The sequence below is a fragment of the Borostomias antarcticus genome (assembly GCF_949987555.1).
Source record: "Borostomias antarcticus genome assembly, chromosome: 16".
In the NCBI taxonomy this organism is placed as follows: domain Eukaryota; kingdom Metazoa; phylum Chordata; class Actinopteri; order Stomiiformes; family Stomiidae; genus Borostomias; species Borostomias antarcticus.
The window spans coordinates 22,995,427-23,014,995 of record NC_140249.1 but is presented as its reverse complement, the minus strand read 5'-3'; the positions used below and the strand labels follow the sequence as shown (position 1 = coordinate 23,014,995).

The 19,569-nt window shown below is 51.4% G+C and overlaps 1 protein-coding gene across 1 annotated transcript in view; it reads left to right on the top strand.

Moving 5' to 3' along the window:
* Nucleotides 1–2,711: 2,711 nt before the first annotated feature.
* The window catches only part of LOC311319606 (DENN domain-containing protein 2A), a gene marked incomplete at its 5' end in the record, with an annotated part of 20,428 nt that continues 3,570 nt past the window's right edge, over nt 2,712–19,569 (top strand). The window contains 15 exons of the mRNA XM_084451183.1: nt 2,712–2,797; nt 5,420–6,478; nt 7,794–7,918; nt 10,115–10,245; nt 10,725–10,922; nt 11,307–11,400; nt 12,489–12,539; nt 12,843–13,030; nt 13,522–13,631; nt 14,778–14,847; nt 15,670–15,747; nt 16,464–16,604; nt 17,084–17,232; nt 19,150–19,327; nt 19,507–19,548. Of these exons, the coding sequence (XP_084307309.1) occupies nt 2,712–2,797; nt 5,420–6,478; nt 7,794–7,918; nt 10,115–10,245; nt 10,725–10,922; nt 11,307–11,400; nt 12,489–12,539; nt 12,843–13,030; nt 13,522–13,631; nt 14,778–14,847; nt 15,670–15,747; nt 16,464–16,604; nt 17,084–17,232; nt 19,150–19,327; nt 19,507–19,548 (2,700 nt within the window). The remainder of the gene's footprint in view (nt 2,798–5,419; nt 6,479–7,793; nt 7,919–10,114; nt 10,246–10,724; nt 10,923–11,306; nt 11,401–12,488; nt 12,540–12,842; nt 13,031–13,521; nt 13,632–14,777; nt 14,848–15,669; nt 15,748–16,463; nt 16,605–17,083; nt 17,233–19,149; nt 19,328–19,506; nt 19,549–19,569) is intronic.

Below are 19,569 nucleotides of genomic sequence, written 5' to 3'. Positions count from 1 at the left end.
GGGGGAGGGAGGGAGGGAGGGAGAGAGAGAGGAGGGAGAGAGAGGGAGAGAGAAAGAGAGAAAGAGAGAGGGAGAGAGGAGGGAGAGACAGGGAGAGAGAGAGAGAGGGAGAGAGGGAGGGAGAGAGAGAGAGAGAGGGAGAGAGGGAGGGAGAGAGAGAGAGAGAGGGAGGGAGAGAGAGAGAGGAGGAAAGGGGGGGGCAAAAAAATCTTGATGTTTCCCCTCAAACGTGTGACCCCCGCTCGCTCGCAGATGAAAATCATTTGGGGCTGCAGGCCAGAGAAGGGAGGGGCTCCCCCACCGCGCCCCCCCGGGGGGGCTGAGTACACCCCCCCCCCCCCCCCCCCCCAGGCAGGACGGAGGGGAGCGCGGAGAGGCGTGGCGCATTTGTCGACGAAAAAAACAAAAGCCCGCTAAGAGGCGTTAGAAGCGCTCGCGCCAGGTAACTACTTTTTACGGCGGAGGCACGTCTGCAGCCGTATCACTCAGGTGTCAAGTTAACCTACTTGCAAGTTGCACACTGAGGCGAAAGCCGTAACCACAGAGTTTGGCGGTTCAGGAACGGTGGCCCCGATGGGCCAATTACACAGTTAACTCCAGGGAGGGTTCAGCTATTCAGTGACTTTAAGTTAATCTGCCAGAATTGTGGCATATTTGCTGTGACTTGGGCATTGGGGACAGCGATGTGTGGAATCTGGCCAATCAGGCGGCATTCCCTGCATACTGGGGGGGGGGGGGGGGGCATGGTGGGGTTAGCTAATGCTTGTTTATTGGGTGTGTGTAGGGGGGGGGGGGGGGGGGTTGTCGGAGTGGGCAGGGCTCAGGAAATGTTTAACGGCCCACGAATGCCCTGAAGTCTTCCAGAACATCTGGGTGAGGTCACACACACACACACACACACACACACACACACACACACACACACACTCACATCCCCCATCTGTTGGGTCTGCATACGGGGTCGTGCAGCAATGTGTGTGTGGGTGTCTGGCATTTAACCTCTCTGGTGTCTGGTCACAGGGTGTGTGTGTGTGTGTGTGTGTGCGTGTGCGTGTGCGTGTGCGTGTGCGTGTGTGCACATCCGTGGCTTCATGTGAGTCTGTGTGTTGCAGATACATTGCAGTTTTCATTATATCTTAAACGTCAGCACATGCCAACAGACTTTCACCCCACCACCCTCCTCCATGTTAACACCTGGGCCAAATCAGGGGCCGGGCCGGGCCAGGCCAGGCCAAACCCGTGGCTCTATGCTTGACCAGTGTTTATAGCCATCAAGGTCTCCTCTGAACTGGTCACCCCAGTGAGATGAGGAACCCATGGGATCTGTGAGAGTCTGGTTTTATTACACTTTAACTAATGGGCCAAGTAATGATTTGAAACTGGCGAAGCATGTCCATCACACTAGCCTTGGCTCTCGTCTAGCATAATAAAGAAGTGAGGAAGCTGGAAAACAAAGCACATTAAGGAAGTCCTTTCTAGCGAGGGAGGGCACGGTGTCATAAGAACGGAAACAAGAAGGTCCGAGCTGCTCTTCAACATGCTGCTTTTGGTTGGGTTTGACAGTCTAGAGAGAGAGAGAGAGAGAGAGAGAGAGAGAGAGAGAGAGAGATAAATGGTAAATGGACTGTACTTATATAGCGCTTTTTCCACCTTAGCGGCACTCAAAGCGCTTTACAATGGCCTCTCATTCACCAATTCACACACACATTCACACACCAATGGCGGTAGCTGCCATGCAAGGTGCTAACCTGCTCATTGGGAGCAATTTGGGGTTAGGTGTCTTGCTCAAGGACACTTCGACATGTGGACAGTCGGAGCTGGGATTCGAGAGAGAGAGAGAGAGAGTGACAGGGAGAGAGAGAAAGAGAGTGACACAGAGAGAGACAGAGAGTGACAGAGAGAGAGAGAAAGAGGGAGAGAGAGAGAAAGAGATTGCATGTGATGGCTTGTCAACAAGTTTTCCTCTAAAGTTGAACCGAATGCCCTCTTCTCATTGGCTGTGGAATGCCACTGATGTTTTTCCTAATTGGTCCTAATTATATTACATTTGGGAGTTTCCAGTATTTTCCTAAGGTTTCCATGTATTTCCATGCATTCTTCTTGTGTGTTTACTGCTACGGATTAAACATCGTTTCAAGGTTTCGTTTTCGACTGTATCCTCCAATTATTAATCAGATGGAGATCAGGCAGCTTGGAGAGATGCCTCCCAGATCGTGAGGTCTGCATGCGCTCTCTAGTTTTGGTTTGTGGGCTGGTTTGGGAGCGGGTAAGTTCACGGCCCACTGAAATTAGAGGTCTAACTTGAAAAGTAGTTTGTAGTGCAAACTCAATCATAGAGAGACATGTGCACTGGCTAGGAAAAAGTGTGTGGAGCGGTTAGGGTTAGGGTTAGGGTTAGGGTTTAGTTGGTTAGGGTTTTTTCTGGAAAAAGTGTGTGGAGCAGTTTGGTTCCTGGTTCGCTCACGGAAAAAAACTATCTGTGAATCTGACTCTTTATGTAAATATATTGGTCCTGTTTGTCCATCGGTTCATCTCAATGTAAATACTTTAGTCGGTCGGATTGTTTGACTTTGTCTGTCTGTCTGTCTGTCTGTCTGTCTGTCTGTCTGTCTGTCTGTCTGTCTGTCTGTCTGTCTGTCTGTCCGTCCGTCCGTCTGTCTGACTGTCCGTCCGTCTTTCTGACTGTCTGTCTCTCTCTCTGTCTGTCCAGGATGCCAGCTGCTAGCACCATGACTGGTGGGCGGGCCCTGCTGCTCTGTACGAACACTGACAACTGTATCTACCAATCAGTCAACGGGTACGTATCACGCCTACAGTACGGATCTCTACTTCCTGTATCCATGTTTCACTTCCTGTCTTGGTGCTTGTGAGACAGATCCTCCTCCACAGTTGATAAGAGCTTATTAAACGTTTTAAAATCTCCCTCTTGTGACCTGGCCTGTAACTTCTGACTAAAAATAGCTTCCACCAAAAACAACAAACTATTTAAACACGGTGGCCTCCCGACATGAGCTGCCCAAGAGACACACAGATGTTTTGGCGTCGGCCAGAATGTCCCAGGCAGGCGTGGAGGTGACCATCTGTCCACTGGACACGGTCACTGGCATCCGGCTGCCTCTGACCGGCCTTCCCGCCGGTCGCTGGGTCCTCCTCTGTGGTAGCGAGCTGCCCAGATAGCAAGCGGATGTGTAATGATTCTGGGCCATATATGGGCCGGAACTAAGCCACAAGAGCCAGATCTGGCCTGTATATGGCCCAGATCCGCTTGCTATCTGGGTGGTTTCTCAACGTCTTCTGCCTTCGCTTTGAAAGAATTTATTTTTAAAAACACTGGAGTAAAAACATACTTAAAACACAAGACGATTCGGTGTTCATCCAGACACCTTCATCAGTTGTTTTGTGCACAGGAAGTAACTCTGACAATACTTCCTGTGCACCAAACAACTGATGAAGGTGTTTGGATGAACGCTGAATCGTCTTGTGTTTTAAGTATGTTTTTTAGTCCAGTGTTTAAAAAAAATAAATTCTTTAAAAAATGTACTACCTGGATGAATGAATCCCCATAGATATACACTTCTGCCTTAGCGGTTCATAGACAAAGACCCTGCATAGAACCAAACGACCCTGTTGTTTACGTTTGTCTAATTAACTCTCCAAGCAGGAGTCATGGTAACTTGTGTCCCCTGCGTGTGAGTAGTACATGTTTTAGTGTTCTAGTTCTAGTTCTAGTTCTAGTTCTAGTTCTAGTTCTAGTGCAGGACAAGCGGAGCCAGTGTAACTTCACTAGACTTTTCTTCTCCTCTCCTCTCCCCTCTCTCCCCCTCTCCTCACCCACTCACTCCCACTCCCCTCCTCCTCCCCCCTCCTCCCCTGTTAGCTCAGCTGGTCAGCCATGCTGTTGTACTCCCTGCTCCCCCTTCCTTCCGCCCCTGCCCCCCCTTCCCACACACACACACACACACACACACACACACACACACACACACACACACACACACACACACACACACATCCAGCACTTCATCCCCATAGCTCCTACCTGCCTAAAAAGAGAACACCGTTAATCCCTCCCCCCTGCCCTCCTCTCACTCGCTCCATCTGTCCCTCCTCCTCCTCCTCCTCCCCCTCCTCCTCCTCTCTCCAGCCCTCCACTCTCTTTCTCTTTCTCTTGGTGTTAGAGTTTGACCTAGTTTCCCCCTCTGTTGCTTCATGAGAGAGAGAGAGAGAGAGAGAGACAGAGAGAGAGAGAGAGAGAGAGAAACTGATGAATACCAGTATTTGCAGGGGAATTTTTATGGGCTAATTCTCCTTTTTGGACACAGTCGTAACTCCCAAATTACAACACCTCGTCCCCCCTCCCCCTCCCTCCTCCCCTCCTCTCCTCGGGGGAAACAGCATTGGTCATTTCCTTTGAGATGTCCTCAAGATTGTATGACTTTTCCGTTTTCACACAGAGGGCCGCGCTGTCAGAAAACCTAGCAGTCAGGGGCCACGTTTCCTCCGTTTGTTTGAGAACCAATCATTTCACGAAGTGGCCTCAGGCCAAGACGGAGTTTACTAGGTCAGCTTTTGAAAAGATTAAAAGATGGACGTCGACTCCGTGGCCTCTCCCCTCTCCCCTCTTTGTAAACTTTCAACTCCCCTCCCCAGAAATAGCTGTTCTTGTAAACTTTGACCTAAAAGCTGGAGTTCAAACATTCACGACCCAGAAGAAGTTCTGCATGAGTGACTCTAAACTCAAACAAAGGCAGAAACGTCGGTTGGTTTACTAGAACTCCTACCACTTGTTTATCCGATGAAGCCAACGGCCGTTCTGTGCATTATGTTATGTGATTTGATGGTGTTTTTGAGGTTTTTGAGGCATTTTCAAACAACGATCTTGATGAATACAGAGCTTTGTGTGATCGAGAAAGTAACTGGCATTTCTTCAGAAGTAAACTGCTTATGATATGACAGAGGCTGTGGTACTCATCATTGGTTTTTCAACTGAACATGTTATAGTGTATCCATGAATGTGTGTGTTCATCTGTCCTGTGTGTGTGTGTGTGTGTGTGTGTGTGTTCATCTGTCCTGTGTGTGTGTGTGTGTGTGTGTGTTTGTGTGTGTGTGTGTGTGTGGATGTGTGTGTGTGTGTCTGTGTGTGTGTGTGTGTGTCTGTGTGTGTGTGTTCCTCTGTCCTCTGTGTGTGTGTGTGTGTGTGTGTGTGTGTCTGTGTGTGTGTGTGTGTGTGTGTGTGTGTGTGTGTGTGCGTGTGTTCATCTGTCCTGTGTGTGTGTGTGTGTGTGTGTGTGTGTGTGTGTTCATCTGTCCTGTGTGTAAGTGTTCATCTGTCCTGTGTGTGTGTGTGTGCGTGCGTGTGTTCATCTGTCCTGTGTGTGTGTGTGTGTGTGTGTGTGTGTGTGTGTGTGTGTGTGTCCAGGCTCCAGTGCTGTGGTCTGAAGGTTGGGGAGCCTCCGTCCGCGGCCCCTGAGCGGGCAGACGTGTGTGGGGACCCTGTGAACGGGGAGTGTGCCCCGCCCCGGCCCCTCTCCCCCCTCTCCCCCCTGCTCGGCCCCACCGACGGCCTGGGCGCCCCGGGCGCCATGTTGGCTCACAAGAGAGCCGCCACGCCCACCGCCGCGCCCGCCGCCATGGAGAACGGCCTGGGCTGCGGCAAGCCGAGCAAAACCCCCGGCGGACCCAAGACCGCCGCCAGCATCCGTGACAAGATCTCGCAGTGGGAGGGCAAGAAGCAAGATCCTCCCCCGCCGGCGCCACCAGCGGCGGCGGCGTCCACGGGAGCGAGCCCGCCGGCCGCGGGCCAGAAGGAGGCGGAGTCGGTCAGGAAGAAGGAGGCGGCCAAGACCTCGGAGGTCCAGAGGACGGACAGCAAGAGGTTTGTGGGCTGGGAGAGGCAGGATTCTGGGAAGGAGAACGTTGGGAAGCTGGGGGACCCGCGGCCCAAGTCCCCCGAGGGCCCCGCCAGGGAGAGAGAGCTGCTCCTGGAGAGAGGGCCCCGCGGCAAAGCCGGCGAAACGCCGCAGGACAAGAAATCGGTTCTGACCCATATCAAGAAACTGGAGCAGGCGATGAAGGAGGGGCCTACCAAGCCCTCGCTGGTGTTACCGGGGAACTACTTTTGCCCCCCGTCGAAGGAGGAGCAGGAGGAGGCGGAGAGGAGGGCGAGCGAGCCCATTTTCGGCACCCTGGACGTGGTCGGCGCCGCCGGCCCGCGGAGGAGGAGGACGAGGAGGGAGGGCGACCCGGAGAACGTGTACACGGAGCCGGCCGCCCCGTCCATCAACCCGCTGCCCAAGCCCCAGCGGACCTTCCAGCACCACACCCCGCCCAGCACCCCGGCCTCGGGCCCCGCTCTGGGGAAGGGGAGACGGAACCTGCCCCCCCTGCCCTCCATACCCCCCCCGCCCCTGCCCACCTGCCCGCCCCCCGGGGTGTGCCGGAGACCCTGGGAAGACCGGCCCAGGGATACCAGCAACAGGTGAGAGACAGAGATGGAACGAATACTATCCCAGATAGAAAGCAGATCAGGGCCATATACAGGCCAGATCTGGCCCTTGTGGCTTAGTTCCGGCCCATATATGGCCCAGAATCATTACACATCCGCTTGCTATCTGGGAACACATGTACTCTCTTATCCCCGATTAGCGCTCGCTAGCTGTAATCGCTCACCGCGTTAGCTGGCGGAGAAACGATCGCTCAAGTTGCCCGTCTTCGCCGTTTCGCCGCGAGCCCCTCGCCCGCCGCGCGATCGGAACACGAGCTCGTCTTCACGCCAAAGTTCTCAGAACGTATTGTGTTTTACCCGGTAACCTCACGCACTGCACATCTGCAGCGAATCACTGGTGATGGTGATGTCATCCTGGGTTCTGAGTATCGCACGGCGTTCTGGAGAGTGAGGTCATCGGTCGGAGCGGAGGAATGTACGCGTGAGATGATCCGTCAGGCCAAGAGCGTCTTGGAAGGAGAGAACAACACGGAGAGTTATGTTTTCACGGTCCATCGGCTCTTGAATTAGGAAGTGGATTATGTTTCGCCGCCCCTTACAGTAACACCGATTTTTCAATCTAATTCTCTGGTAGCGCCATCTTAATGTTACACAACAGAGACACACGCAAGCAATTTTCTGCGACGCACTGGTGAAATAGATGTCTTTAATCACGCACAACAAAGAGACCCAAACCCAAAAATGTGGACTCTGGGGTGTTGAGGTATTTTAATAGCTGGTTTGTCCAGTAGGCTACAGTACATTCCTGTAAGTCCAGGGTTGGGAGGACTATGTTACTCACCGTACCATATGTGGAGGACTTACTCTGTGTTCTGGGTTCATGGTGGAGCGGTTTGAAACCCTCTTAATTAGACACTAGGTGTCACGGTGCTGCACAATAGCAGCTACACTATATCCTACTGCTGTTTCACTAGGCCGGACATTTTGACAGCAGTGGAGGAGAGATGAGCCAATCAGAGCTGGCCGAGGGGAGTGGTGGTCGGCCTGTTTGTCTGCATCACACACAAACAGTCATTGCGCACTCAGCCATGCATGCACACACACACACACACACACGAACACAAATACATGCTTGCACGTATGAACACACACATACACACGCACACACAATCACACAAACACAAATACATGCTTGCACGCACGCACGCACACACACATACACACACACACACACACACACACACAGACACGCATACTACCATCACCACCGTGCAACATAACACACCCACTCCTGTCTGTGTCCATCTCATGGATGCATTAGGTTCATCTGCGTCTTCCTCTCCAACAGGAAGTCGTATGAGTTCGAGGACCTGCTCCAGTCGTCGTCGGAGGGCAGGGTGGACTGGTACGCCCAATCCCGACTGGGCCTCACGCGCACTTTATCAGAGGAGAACGTCTACGAAGACATCCTAGGTAACGCACCCCTCTTCCTGCTAGAGATGTAAATGTGCGGAGCGCACGTATAATACAATGGCCTCTCTCGTTCACACATTCACACACACACATTCACACACGCATTCACACACCGTTGGCGGAGGCTACCATGCCAGGTGCTAACCTGCTCGTTTTGAGAAGTTTGATTGTTCAGTGTCTCGCCCACTTCGACACGCTGCCGGGAGGAGCTGAAATCGTAACGGGAACCTTCCAGTTCTCAGACTTGGAGTTAGCGTTAGAGTTAGCGTTAGCGTTAGGCCTGATTCATACTCTACACAAGCTACGCTGACGCGGCTGGGAACGCGCGCTCTACGCTAGTATTTTGGTACTCTGAGCGAGCAGGGTTGCTGCCTTGCGTCAGCGCCCCTATCGGTTCGTGTGAAATAGCACTTGCGCTTGCGTAAAGTTACAATTTTGGGCATGACACGTTTCTACGCAAGGACGCGTCAACGTCACCTCGCGTAGCCTTGCGTAGCTCACGCTAGCGTAGCTTGCGTAGAGTATGAATGGGGTATGAATGGGTATGAATGGGTATGAATGGGGTATGAATGGGTATGAATGGGCCCTTAGACTTAGAGTTAGCGTTACTCTACCTCCTGAGCTACAGTGCTTACCGCCCATGTTCCGATTGCAAAGGCTGCATTCCGAGCCCCTTTTAAGTTCAAGAAGTTGATCCGTATTCTTGCTCTAACTGAGTTTGAACCACGGTGCTGTTGTAATGACTATGGTCAGAGAATAAAGTCGCTGTTGTTGCGTCATGCTAGCGGGTCCAGGTTGATGACTGAGCAAGGTTGTGTTTGCTTTACTCAAGCTTTTTAATTTAGAGAAGGTAGGGCTTTTCCAGGGCTGGTATTAGCGATGAGACCTAGCATCACAACCAGCAGTCCTGCCTTATTGTCTCCCATGTTATACTTACCCCACCTCCAGACCACTTCAGCTCTTAATGAAAGTACTGTGTGTGTGTGTGTGTGTGTGTGTGTGTGTGTGTGTGTGTGTGTGTGTGTGTGTGAGTGCAAGCAAGCGTGTGTGTGTGTGTGTGTGTGTGTGTGTGTGTGTGTGTGCGTGCGTGTGTGTGTGTGCGTGCAACCAAGCATGTGTGTGTGTGCGTGCAAGCAAGTGTGTGTGTGTGTATGTCTTCGCTTAGTTTGTAGTTTCCCGACAATCCCATTGTACTTTTGGATTCTCAGACATGGTCTACTAAAGCCCCATGGGTAAAGTAGTTCTATTAGTCACTGTAGTCCTCTGTTGAGGGAGCAGCTCAGGGCCCATGGGAGTGAGACGAAGACAGACAGGCAGGCAGGCAGACAGACAGACAGACAGGCAGGCAGGCAGACAGACAGGCAGGCAGGCAGGCAGACAGACAGACAGACAGACAGACAGGCAGACAGGCAGGCAGACAGACAGACAGACAGACAGACAGACAGACAGACAGACAGACAGACAGACAGGCAGGCAGGCAGGCAGACAGACAGACAGGCAGGCAGACAGACAGACAGACAGACAGACAGACAGGCAGAAAGACAGGCAGAAGGGTAAACAGTAATAACTATGTACAGTATGAGTCCTCCTACAGGGTTTGTCTGTCTACAGTTAACACACCATACACACACTCCCATCAACACCCTCAGACTCAACACATGCAACACACACACACACACACACACACACACACACACACGCCCAGTCTCTCTCTCCCTCTCCCTCACACACGGATAGATTAGCTTGTCCCCTTCAGAAGCCAGCAATGTGAAAAGCAGTGAACGTTGATCCCTTGTTTTTCCGTGGAGAGGAACTGGCCGTCCCCGTCTGTCGTCCTCGCTCCCTCCTACACGTCACATCTGGTGGATGGATCGCCCGGGGAGAGGAGGAGAGGGGGAGAGGAGGAGAGGAGGAGAGGAAGAAGGGCTCCAGCACTGGAAAATGGGCCTCCTCCTCTCTTATCATCGGAATGAACGGCGGATAGAGTTACCGTTAGCGTTAGCCACGCTAGCGCCGGCGCCGCTTATCACGGTGAAATACGAGCATCGAGCGCTAGCGGTGGCGAGCTGCTGCACATCTGGAACCGAAATACCGAGGCAGAACACCAAAACAAAACGTCAAAAAATACGAGCGATAGGGAAATAAACACAGACAGTGTGCAGCTGTTTATTTATGAGTGCCTGTTTCCACCCACAGACCCTCCATCAAAGGAGAACCCGTATGAAGACATAGAGCTGGAGAGAAGCTGCCTGGGGAACAAATGTGTTTCATCCCTCACCCCCTCATCCCTCACTCCCTCATCCCCAACCCCCGACACAGCCACCAAGGTATAACGACGCCAGAGTACGACACCCCTTCAAACCCTTGAGCAGTTGAGAGGCAGTTGAATAGATTCACCTTGAAAGGCAACAATGGCCCACTTCACTGGAGAAAGGGTTGTTTATTTATCTATTTTGATACTTAATATTTTTTATGTTTTCGTTTATTTTCTTACTTTCATATTGCAATGTAAAATTGTAGATAAGTGACTTAGTATAGGTTTTGCTCGATAAGAATTTATATTTTTTCATCATCATCATCATCATCATCATTCTTTTGCATTGTGCTTTTTAAATTTTCTTTTAGTTTTGCTTTTTGTTTAAAAAATATTTTTTGTTTGTATCTTGTTTTGCACATTCAAAATAAACATTTCAATTCAATTTTTTCAAATTTTCAAAATGCAATCCAAAATTCTATTCAAAATTCTATTCAAAATTCTATTCAAAATGCCACTTATACTGCTCATCAATGCTCTTCTGCTCCCCAGCTCTCCTCGAAACCGGGCTTCTTCAGGCAGAACTCGGAGCGTCGCAGCTTCAAACTGCTGGACCTGCGCAAGACCAACCGGGACGCGGGCGTCGCCTCGCCCTCCCGGACCAGCCCCCCGTCGACGCCCAGCAGCCCCGACGATACCCCCTGCCTGTCGGGCGACCCCTACAATCGGCGGCGACGGAAGATCCCCAAGGTAGGCGCTGAGTCCAGACACGGGGGTGGTCACTCACTCCTAGCCCCCCCCCCACACTTCTTTAAACGATTGATGGTTCAGTCCACTGCCCAGTGCCCAGAGATGTCCGGGACCGGTCCACTCACACTGTAGTGAGGGGATGACTTAGACAGGAGACAAAGTTAAAACTATTTCCGTGACTGATATTTTCCTGCAGGGACAGTGTCTCAGAGAATCCCGCCCAAAAGCAGTTGAAGGGATATTGTGTGGCAGTCTGTGTGACAGTTTTAGCTAACAGTTGAGAAAGGAATTGGCTAACGCAGAAAGTTTTGCTGGAATGAGCTGAGAAGTGGTTCTGGAAAACAAAGATGTCCTTCTACAGAAACTGTGGTGCCCTCCTTACAGATGGTGATGAAAATCAACAGCATCTTCGAGGCGAGAAGAGGAAAGAAACGAATGAAAAAGGTGTCCCAGTCTACTGAGCCCAGCTCAGGAAGAGGTGAGGGGGGGGTTACCAGAAGGTCCTGGGGGGCTTTAGACCTCCTACCCCTACTCTTTTACCTCAACGCCCCACTTGGTATCATCTACCCCCTACAACCCTCCCCATAACTCCCTATCACCTACCCCTGAGCCCCTTCTCTCAAACCCTCCAGCACCCCATCCCTAAACCACACCCCGACCCCCTAGTCCCTCACTACCCAGAAGCCCCACACCCCCTAGTCTCACTCACTACCCAGAAGCCCCTACCCCCTGGTCTCACTCCCTACCCAGAAGCCCCACACCCCCTAGTCTCACTCACTACCCAGAAGCCCCTACCCCCTAGTGTCACTCACTACCCAGAAGCCCCTACCCCCTAGTCTCACTCCCTACCCAGAAGCCCCTACCCCCTAGTCTCACTCCCTACCCAGAAGCCCCTACCCCCTAGTCTCACTCACTACCCAGAAGCCCCTACCCCCTAGTCTCACTCCCTACCCAGAAGCCCCACACCCCTTAGTCTCACTCCCTACCCAGAAGTCCCTACCCCCTAGTCTCACTCCCTACCCAGAAGCCCCTACCCCCTAGTCTCACTCCCTACCCAGAATCCCCTACCCCCTAGTCTCACTCACTACCCAGAAGCCCCTACCCCCTAGTCTCACTCCCTACCCAGAATCCCCTACCCCCTAGTCTCACTCACTACCCAGAAGCCCCGACCCCCTAGTCTCACTCCCTACCCAGAAGCCCCTATCCCCTAGTCTCACTCCCTACCCAGAAGCCCCTACCCCCTAGTCTCACTCCCTACCCAGAAGCCCCTACCCATTAGTCTCTCCCCCCCACTTTCTTTTTACGGCTATTTTCATTACAAGGGTTTGATACAGTAGCATAGCCTCATTTACCCATAAAAGGAATAGAAGCATCCCATGTGTGTCCACTTACTGTAGTTTTATTGGCACGTTTACATTTTGGGGTCAACTGGGCTGGACTCATTTTTCAGGGAATGGCTGCTTTGTGTTGTTTGATGAAACGTGGATTTGGAAGGTGTCTGTTTCACATGACTCTGCTGGATCTGGGGCTTCACATCTCGTCCGTTCCTCTTTCTCTTTGACGCAGTGACGGACGAGAACAGCGAGTCGGAGAGCGACACGGAGGAGAAACTGAAAGGTGAGGAAAGAAATATCACTTTCTCTCATTGTCGACCCTGGCTGCTACTGTTCTGTGGGCCTCCTTATAGTGTTTGAGTGTTTGAATATGACATGACCTGGGTGAGGTGAGTGTGTGTGTGTGTGTGTGTGTGTGTGTGTGTGTGTGTGTGTGTGTGTGTGTGTGCGTGCGTGTGTGTGTACATACTGTACGTGTACTGTATGTGTGCATATGATGCACACATGTACGGGTGTGTGTGAATGCATTGTGTATGCATTTTGTTGTGTGTTCATGCATGTGTGTGGGTGTGTGTGCGTGTCTTAGCCCACAGCCAGCGCCTGGTGTCGGTCCAGTCCATGCTGAGGCAGACGGGTCGGTACCGGACCCTGGAGAGGGACCTGATGGATCTGCAGGAGAGGAAGCTGTTTGAGTATTTCATAGTGGTGTCTCTGCACAAGACCAAGGCTGGAGCGCCATACCTACCTGAGGTCACGCAACAGTTTCCCCTCAAGGTACACCAAACCCCCAAAAAAGGGTTCTATGCTCCCCGGGTTCTATGCTCCCCGGGTTCTATGTTCCCCCCAAAAAAGTGTTCTGTGCTCCCCGGGTCCTATGTTCCCCGGATCCTATGTTTCCCCTGAAAAAGGGTTCTATGTTCCCTGCCGAAAAAGGGTTCTATGTTCCCCGGGGAACATAGGACCCTTTTTTGGGGGGGAACATAGGACCCGGGGAACATAGAACCCTTTTTTGGAGGGAACATAGGACCCGGGAAACATAGAACCCGGGGAACATAGGGATGACCCCCCTCAGAGAGTAGTTAACTTGAGCCATATCAAACTGCAGCCATTGATATGTGGTGTATTGATGTAGTCGTGCTATCCATTAGAATACTCTAGGAGCGGAATGGATTTGTTTAATTTGAGATAACATTTTAGAAATGTCTGTGTTGACTTTGTGCGGATGAAGGCTACAGGTGTTGCTAAAATGTGAATCTCATTTTTAGCTGGAGAGGAGTTTCAAGTTCATGCGGGAGGCGGAGGACCAGCTCAAGGTGATCCCTCAGTTCTGCTTCCCGGACGCTAAAGACTGGGCGCCCGTCGACAACTTCCCCAGGTCAGTCTGCTTCCCCTGAAGCCACGCTCCTTAGCATTACTGGGACCCATGCTAATAGCTAGCATGCTCATTAGCATTACTGGGACCCATGCTAATAGCTAGCATGCTCATTAGCATTACTGGGACCCATGCTAATAGCTAGCATGCTCATTAGCATTACTGGGACCCATGCTAATAGCTAGCATGCTCATTAGCAATACTGGGACCCATGCTAATAGTTAGCATGCTCATTAGCATTACTGGGACCCATGTTAATAGCTAGCATGCTCATTAGCATTACTGGGACCCATGCTAATAACTAGCATAGTCATTAGCTTTACTGGGACCCATGCTAATAGCTATCATGCTCATTAGCATTACTGGGACCCATGCTCATAGCTAGCATGCTCGTTAGCATAACTGGGACCCATGCTAACAGCTAGCATGCTCATTAGCATTACTGGGACCCATGCTAATATCTAGCATAGGCCTACTGTACAAATGCAGTTAACAGGAAAACTAACGCTAAGAATGTAAGTTATAAAGGACTAGTCAAGTGAATAGGTTCTTAATTATAGGAAACATTGACATTGACAAGGATGAATGCATATTAGTGCGCTAATAGGAGTTTTTCACACCCTTTTACGCTTCGTATCACAATCCTCCACTGTTGCTTGACATGGGTTGTATTACCCAATACCTACCCGGCTCAATTTATCAAGGGGTGCTTTGTTCCAGAAATGACGGTGTGTATCTTTAAGGTTGACAGGTAATAATTACCTGGTGGTAAATGTTTGACAGCTTCGGGGCGAGTGGAATGCCAGCGCAAGCGAGCCTAGCCCGCAAACACACACCTGCAAAGCATAAGTCACTGAACTGGCTGACACACTCCTTGTCAGAGGGTCATTAATGGTCATTGCACACCCATCAGTTGAACTGGGGTTTTCTTTGTGTGGATATTTACCGTTGTCTGTCTGCCTTAAGCTAGTTAATTACTTAAGTTCAAAGGACAAAGTGTGTCTTTCTTGTTTCCGACGGCAGCAAGCTGAAACTAGACCCCAGAAGTTAAGATGTTTTCCACAAAATCTTACTTCATTTTTATTTCTATTTTTATTGCTCCACCGTTGAAATAGTTTCCAAACTCTGGTGAATTATGTTTCTTTCCAGTGAGACGTTCTCCTTCGTCCTGACTGGAGAGGATGGAAGCAGGAGATTCGGCTACTGTCGTCGTTTACTGGTAGGCCATCAAAAAGACCACCCTGTTTTCAACTGACTGAACGACAGGAAATCAATCAATCAATCAATCAATCAAACTTTATTTATATAGCGCATTTCATACCCAGAGGCAACACAATGCGCTTTACAGAGAACAAGTGAGGTGGGCATACGACCCACCCCTACATATTCCAGAGGGAAGCAAAAAAACAGTAAACAGGAAATGCCATTCGAAACATCCTGTTGTATCCATTTCAATATTAGGACCTATAGCTTTAATGTCACTGATCCCCAAGGCCACCATTGAGGCCGCTACAGCCCCAAGACAAAGGCTGGGGTTTGGGTCCAGAGGTCTTATTCTGCAGTAGTCTTGTGATGTGCTGTTCCTCTGACCCTGTGTTCTGACCCTGTGTTCTTCTGACCCTGTGTTCTTCTGACCGTGTATTCTTCTGACCCTGTATTCTTCTGACCCTGTGTTCTTCTGACCCTGTATTCTTCTGACCCTGTGTTCTTCTGACCCTGTATTCTTCTGACCGTGTGTTCTTCTGACCCTGTATTCTTCTGACCGTGTATTCTTCTGACCCTGTGTTCTGACCCTGTATTCTTCTGACCCTGTGTTCTTCTGACCCTGTGTTCTTCTGACCCTGTATTCTTCTGACCCTGTGTTCTTCTGACCCTGTATTCTTCTGACCGTGTGTTCTTCTGACCCTGTATTCTTCTGACCGTGTATTCTTCTGACCCTGTGTTCTGACCCTGTATTCTTCTGACCCTGTGTTCTGACCCTGTGTTCTTCTGACCCTGTATTCTTCTGACCCTGTTTCTGCCTCCTGCTGTGCGGTCGCAGCCCAGCGGTAAAAGCCGGAGGCTGCCCGAGGTCTACTGCATCGTCAGCCGACTGGGCTGCTTCGATCTCTTCTCTAAGGTGCACACACACACACACACACACACACACACTTCCTCCCACCGCGAGAGGGAACGGCGCCCACATGAAGGCTCCCAGCAGTGGGACCACATGTACCCACAGAGCCCCACCCACCATCTCGGCGGTCCCCACCACTTTCCCACAGACGCTTGTAGCTCTGGCCCGGGTACACACACACACACACACACACACACACACACACAACACACATGAGAAGCGCAGCTGATATGGTTACTGCTGTGGAATAGGCTTCCCTGTAATGAGCCACTGATTTATGCGTATGTGTGTGTGTGAACATCTGGGCCATTTGCGTGTGTGTGTGTGTGTGTGTGTGTGTGTGTGTGTGTGTGTGTGTGCTTTAGTGTACTCCGATGTCCACATTCAACTGTGTATGTGTGCGTGGTGTGTGTGCATGGTGTGTGTGTGTGTGTGTGTATGTGTGTGTGTGTGTGTGAGCGTGTGTGTAAAGTGATACCCTTTAGGAGGATGTATTTTTAAGTTTCTGTATGTGATGTGTGTCCATGAGTAAATAGATATAGAGTATGTTCCAGATAACGTGTGTATTTGTGCACATTTGAGCTTTAGTGTACTCCGATGTCCATATTTAACTGTGTGTGTGTGTGTGTGTGTGTGTGTGTGCGTGCGCGTGCGTGTGTGTGTGTGTGTGTGTGCGTGCGTGTGTGTGTGTGTGTGTGTGCGCGTCCTCTCTGGTCCAGATCCTGGATGAGGTGGAGAAGAGGCGGGCCATCTCCCCCGCCCTGGTCCAGCCCTTCATGAGAGGCATCATGGAGGCTCCGTTTCCTGCCCCGGGCCGGACCATCACCGTCAAGAACTTCCTGCCCGGCTCTGGTACCGAGGTGAGGGGGGGACAGAACACAGAGAGCCGACAACTTCCTGTCCACACGGACAGGACTTCCTGTCTACACGGAAGTCACGGACTGAGAAAGATTCAGGGGGGTCACTGTTGAGCTTCTAGACTGGTGTGTCCGGGCAGTGTGGTCTGGTTGCAGCAGTGCGTGTGGTGACAGTAGGTGTCTGTCTCTCTCTCTCTCTCTCTCTCCCTCTCTCTCGCTGTCTCCCTCCCTCTCTCTCGCTGTCTCCCTCTCTCTCTCCCTCTCCCTCCCTCTCTCCCTCCCTCTCTCTTGCTGTCTCCCTCTCTCTCTCTCCTTCACTCTCTCTCCCTCCCTCCCTCTCTCTCTCCCTCCTCTCCCTCTCCCTCCTCTCTCTCTCTCCCTCCCTCTCTCTCGCTGTCTCCCTCCCTCTCTCTCTTTCCCTCCCTCTCTCCCTCTCTCTCTCTCTCTCCCTCCCTCCCTCTCTCCCTCCCTCTCTCCTGCAGGTCATAGAGCTGTGTCGCCCCTCTGACTCCCGTCTGGAGCACGTGGACTTCGAGTGTCTCTTCTCCTCCCTCAGTCTGCGTCTGCTCCTCCGTGTCTTCGCCTCGCTGCTGCTGGAGAGGAGGGTCATCTTCACCGCCGACAAACTCAGGTCGGTCACCGCGCGCGTGCGTGTGTGTGTGTGTGTGTGTATGTGTGTGTGTGCATTGTATAGATGGTCCATAGATGCTCAGCTAACTATCAACTAACTAATCAGCTACTGTATAACAGCAACGATGCAGCTGACAGTATTGATAGTTTGAGCATCTGCAGATTATCTCTAGATTATATTAGCTCATATAAAATGTTGCCAATGTGATAAAGAACGGTGCTCAGAAGATCCTAATCCTCCCTGGACCCGTGAGGGAGGAGAGGAGGAGGACAGGGGCTCGTCAGGGAGATGGATAGACCCACAGCTGTTGGAAGAGAGAGAGAGAGAGAGAGAGAGAGGGAGAGAGAGAATGAGAGAGAGAGAGAGAGAGAGAGGGAGGAAAGAATGCTGTTGTGTTATACGGTCGCCTTGGGAACAATCATTTCTCTTAGGAAAAATGTCAGGGAAGCCAGAGAAGGAGTTAGCCCAGAGAAGGAGTTAGCCCAGAGAAGGAGTTAGCCCAGAGGAGGAGTTAGCCCAGAGAAGGAGTTAGCCCAGAGGAGGAGTTAGCCCAGAGGAGGAGTTAGCCCATAGGAGGAGTTAGCCCAGAGAAGGAGTTAGCCCATAGGAGGAGTTAGCCCAGAGGAGGAGTTAGCCCAGAGAAGGAGTTAGCCCAGAGGAGGAGTTAGCCTAGAGGAGGAGTTAGCCCAGAGAAGGAGTTAGCCCAGAGGAGGAGTTAGCCCAGTGAAGGAGTTAGCCCAGAGAAGGAGTTAGCCCAGTGAAGGAGTTAGCCCAGTGAAGGAGTTAGCCCAGAGAAGGAGTTAGCCCAGAGAAGGAGTTAGCCCAGAGGAGGAGTTAGCCCAGAGAAGGAGTTAGCCCAGAGGAGGAGTTAGCCCAGAGGAGGAGTTAGCCCAGAGGAGGAGTTAGCCCAGAGGAGGAGTTAGCCCAGAGGAGTTAGCCCAGAGAAGGAGTTAGCCCAGAGGAGGAGTTAGCCCAGTGAAGGAGTTAGCCCAGAGAAGGAGTTAGCCCAGAGAAGGAGTTAGCCCAGAGGAGGAGTTAGCCCAGAGGAGGAGAGCATCATCATGTGACACCACAGCATCCAGTCCTCCCTTGGCGCTGAGCGGTCCTTGGAGACGGGCCCCCGAAATGACACCCTCGTTCCTCTTGGATGTGTCCCACATACCTCCCTCCATGTGTGTCATTTTTATTGGATTTGATTAATCAGCAGTAAAAGCATCATAATCCACACTAGATCATTTGTCGATGCACGGTGACATTTTCTGCTGTTGCATTGAAATGAGTGGAAAGTTGGCTTCCAAATCACTGATTGTTTTTGGACGGATTAACCTAAAACAGACGCACACATTGGAGGCATTAAGTTAACAGTGTGAGATTGAGCATATTCACCCTCTTGGTATAGTTTTTATAGTGTGAAATCACGCTCATCTAGAAGATGCTTTATGAGACCATGCTTTCACAAGCAAACAAAAAAAGCCTCCTTGCTTATAGAATGTTCCTTGGGCAAGGTAAAGGTAATCCACTACCACCATCTTGTGGTGGGAATTGGAACTGCAAACTTTCCTTGCTGACTGATACATTGTGATTGTGACAATCTGTTTATTGACGTGCTTTCTCTGCCTCTCTCCCCTTGGTCTCTCTCTCACTCATCCTCTCTGTACCCTCTCTCTCTCTCTCTCTCGTTCATCCTCTCTCTCTCTCTCATTCCTCCTCTCTCTCTCTCTCTCATTCCTCCTCTCTCTCTCTCTCTCTCTCTCTCATTCCTCTCTCTCTCTCTCTCTCTCTCTCTCTCTCATTCCTCCTCCTCTCTCTCTCTCTCTCTCTCTCTCCCTCTCTCTCTCTCTCTCTCTCTCTCTCATTCCTCCCCTCTCTCTCTCTCTCTCATTCCTCCTCTCTCTCTCTCTCTCTCTCTCTCTCCAGTACTCTGTCACAGTGTTGTCATGCGATGGTGGCTCTTCTGTACCCGTTCACATGGCAGCACACCTACATCCCCGTGCTGCCCCCCTCCATGCTGGACATCGTGTGCACGCCCACCCCCTTCATCGTGGGCCTGCTGTCCAGCTCCCTCCCGCGGCTCAAAGAGCTGCCCATAGAGGAGGTGAGTGTGTGTGTGTGTGTGTGTGTGTGTGTGTGTGTGTGTGTGTGTGTGTTTCTGTGTGCGAGAGCCCTTGACCCTCGACCCTTTCCTCCGTCGAACAATGGTCCCTGCTTGGGAAAGAGCTGAGGTTGCCACACCGACAGGAAGTGACATCATCCTCCCCTCTGCTCCTTCCTCAGGTCCTGGTGGTCGACCTCGGCAACAGCCGCTTCCTGCGACAGGTACCGCCCCCCCGCGACCCA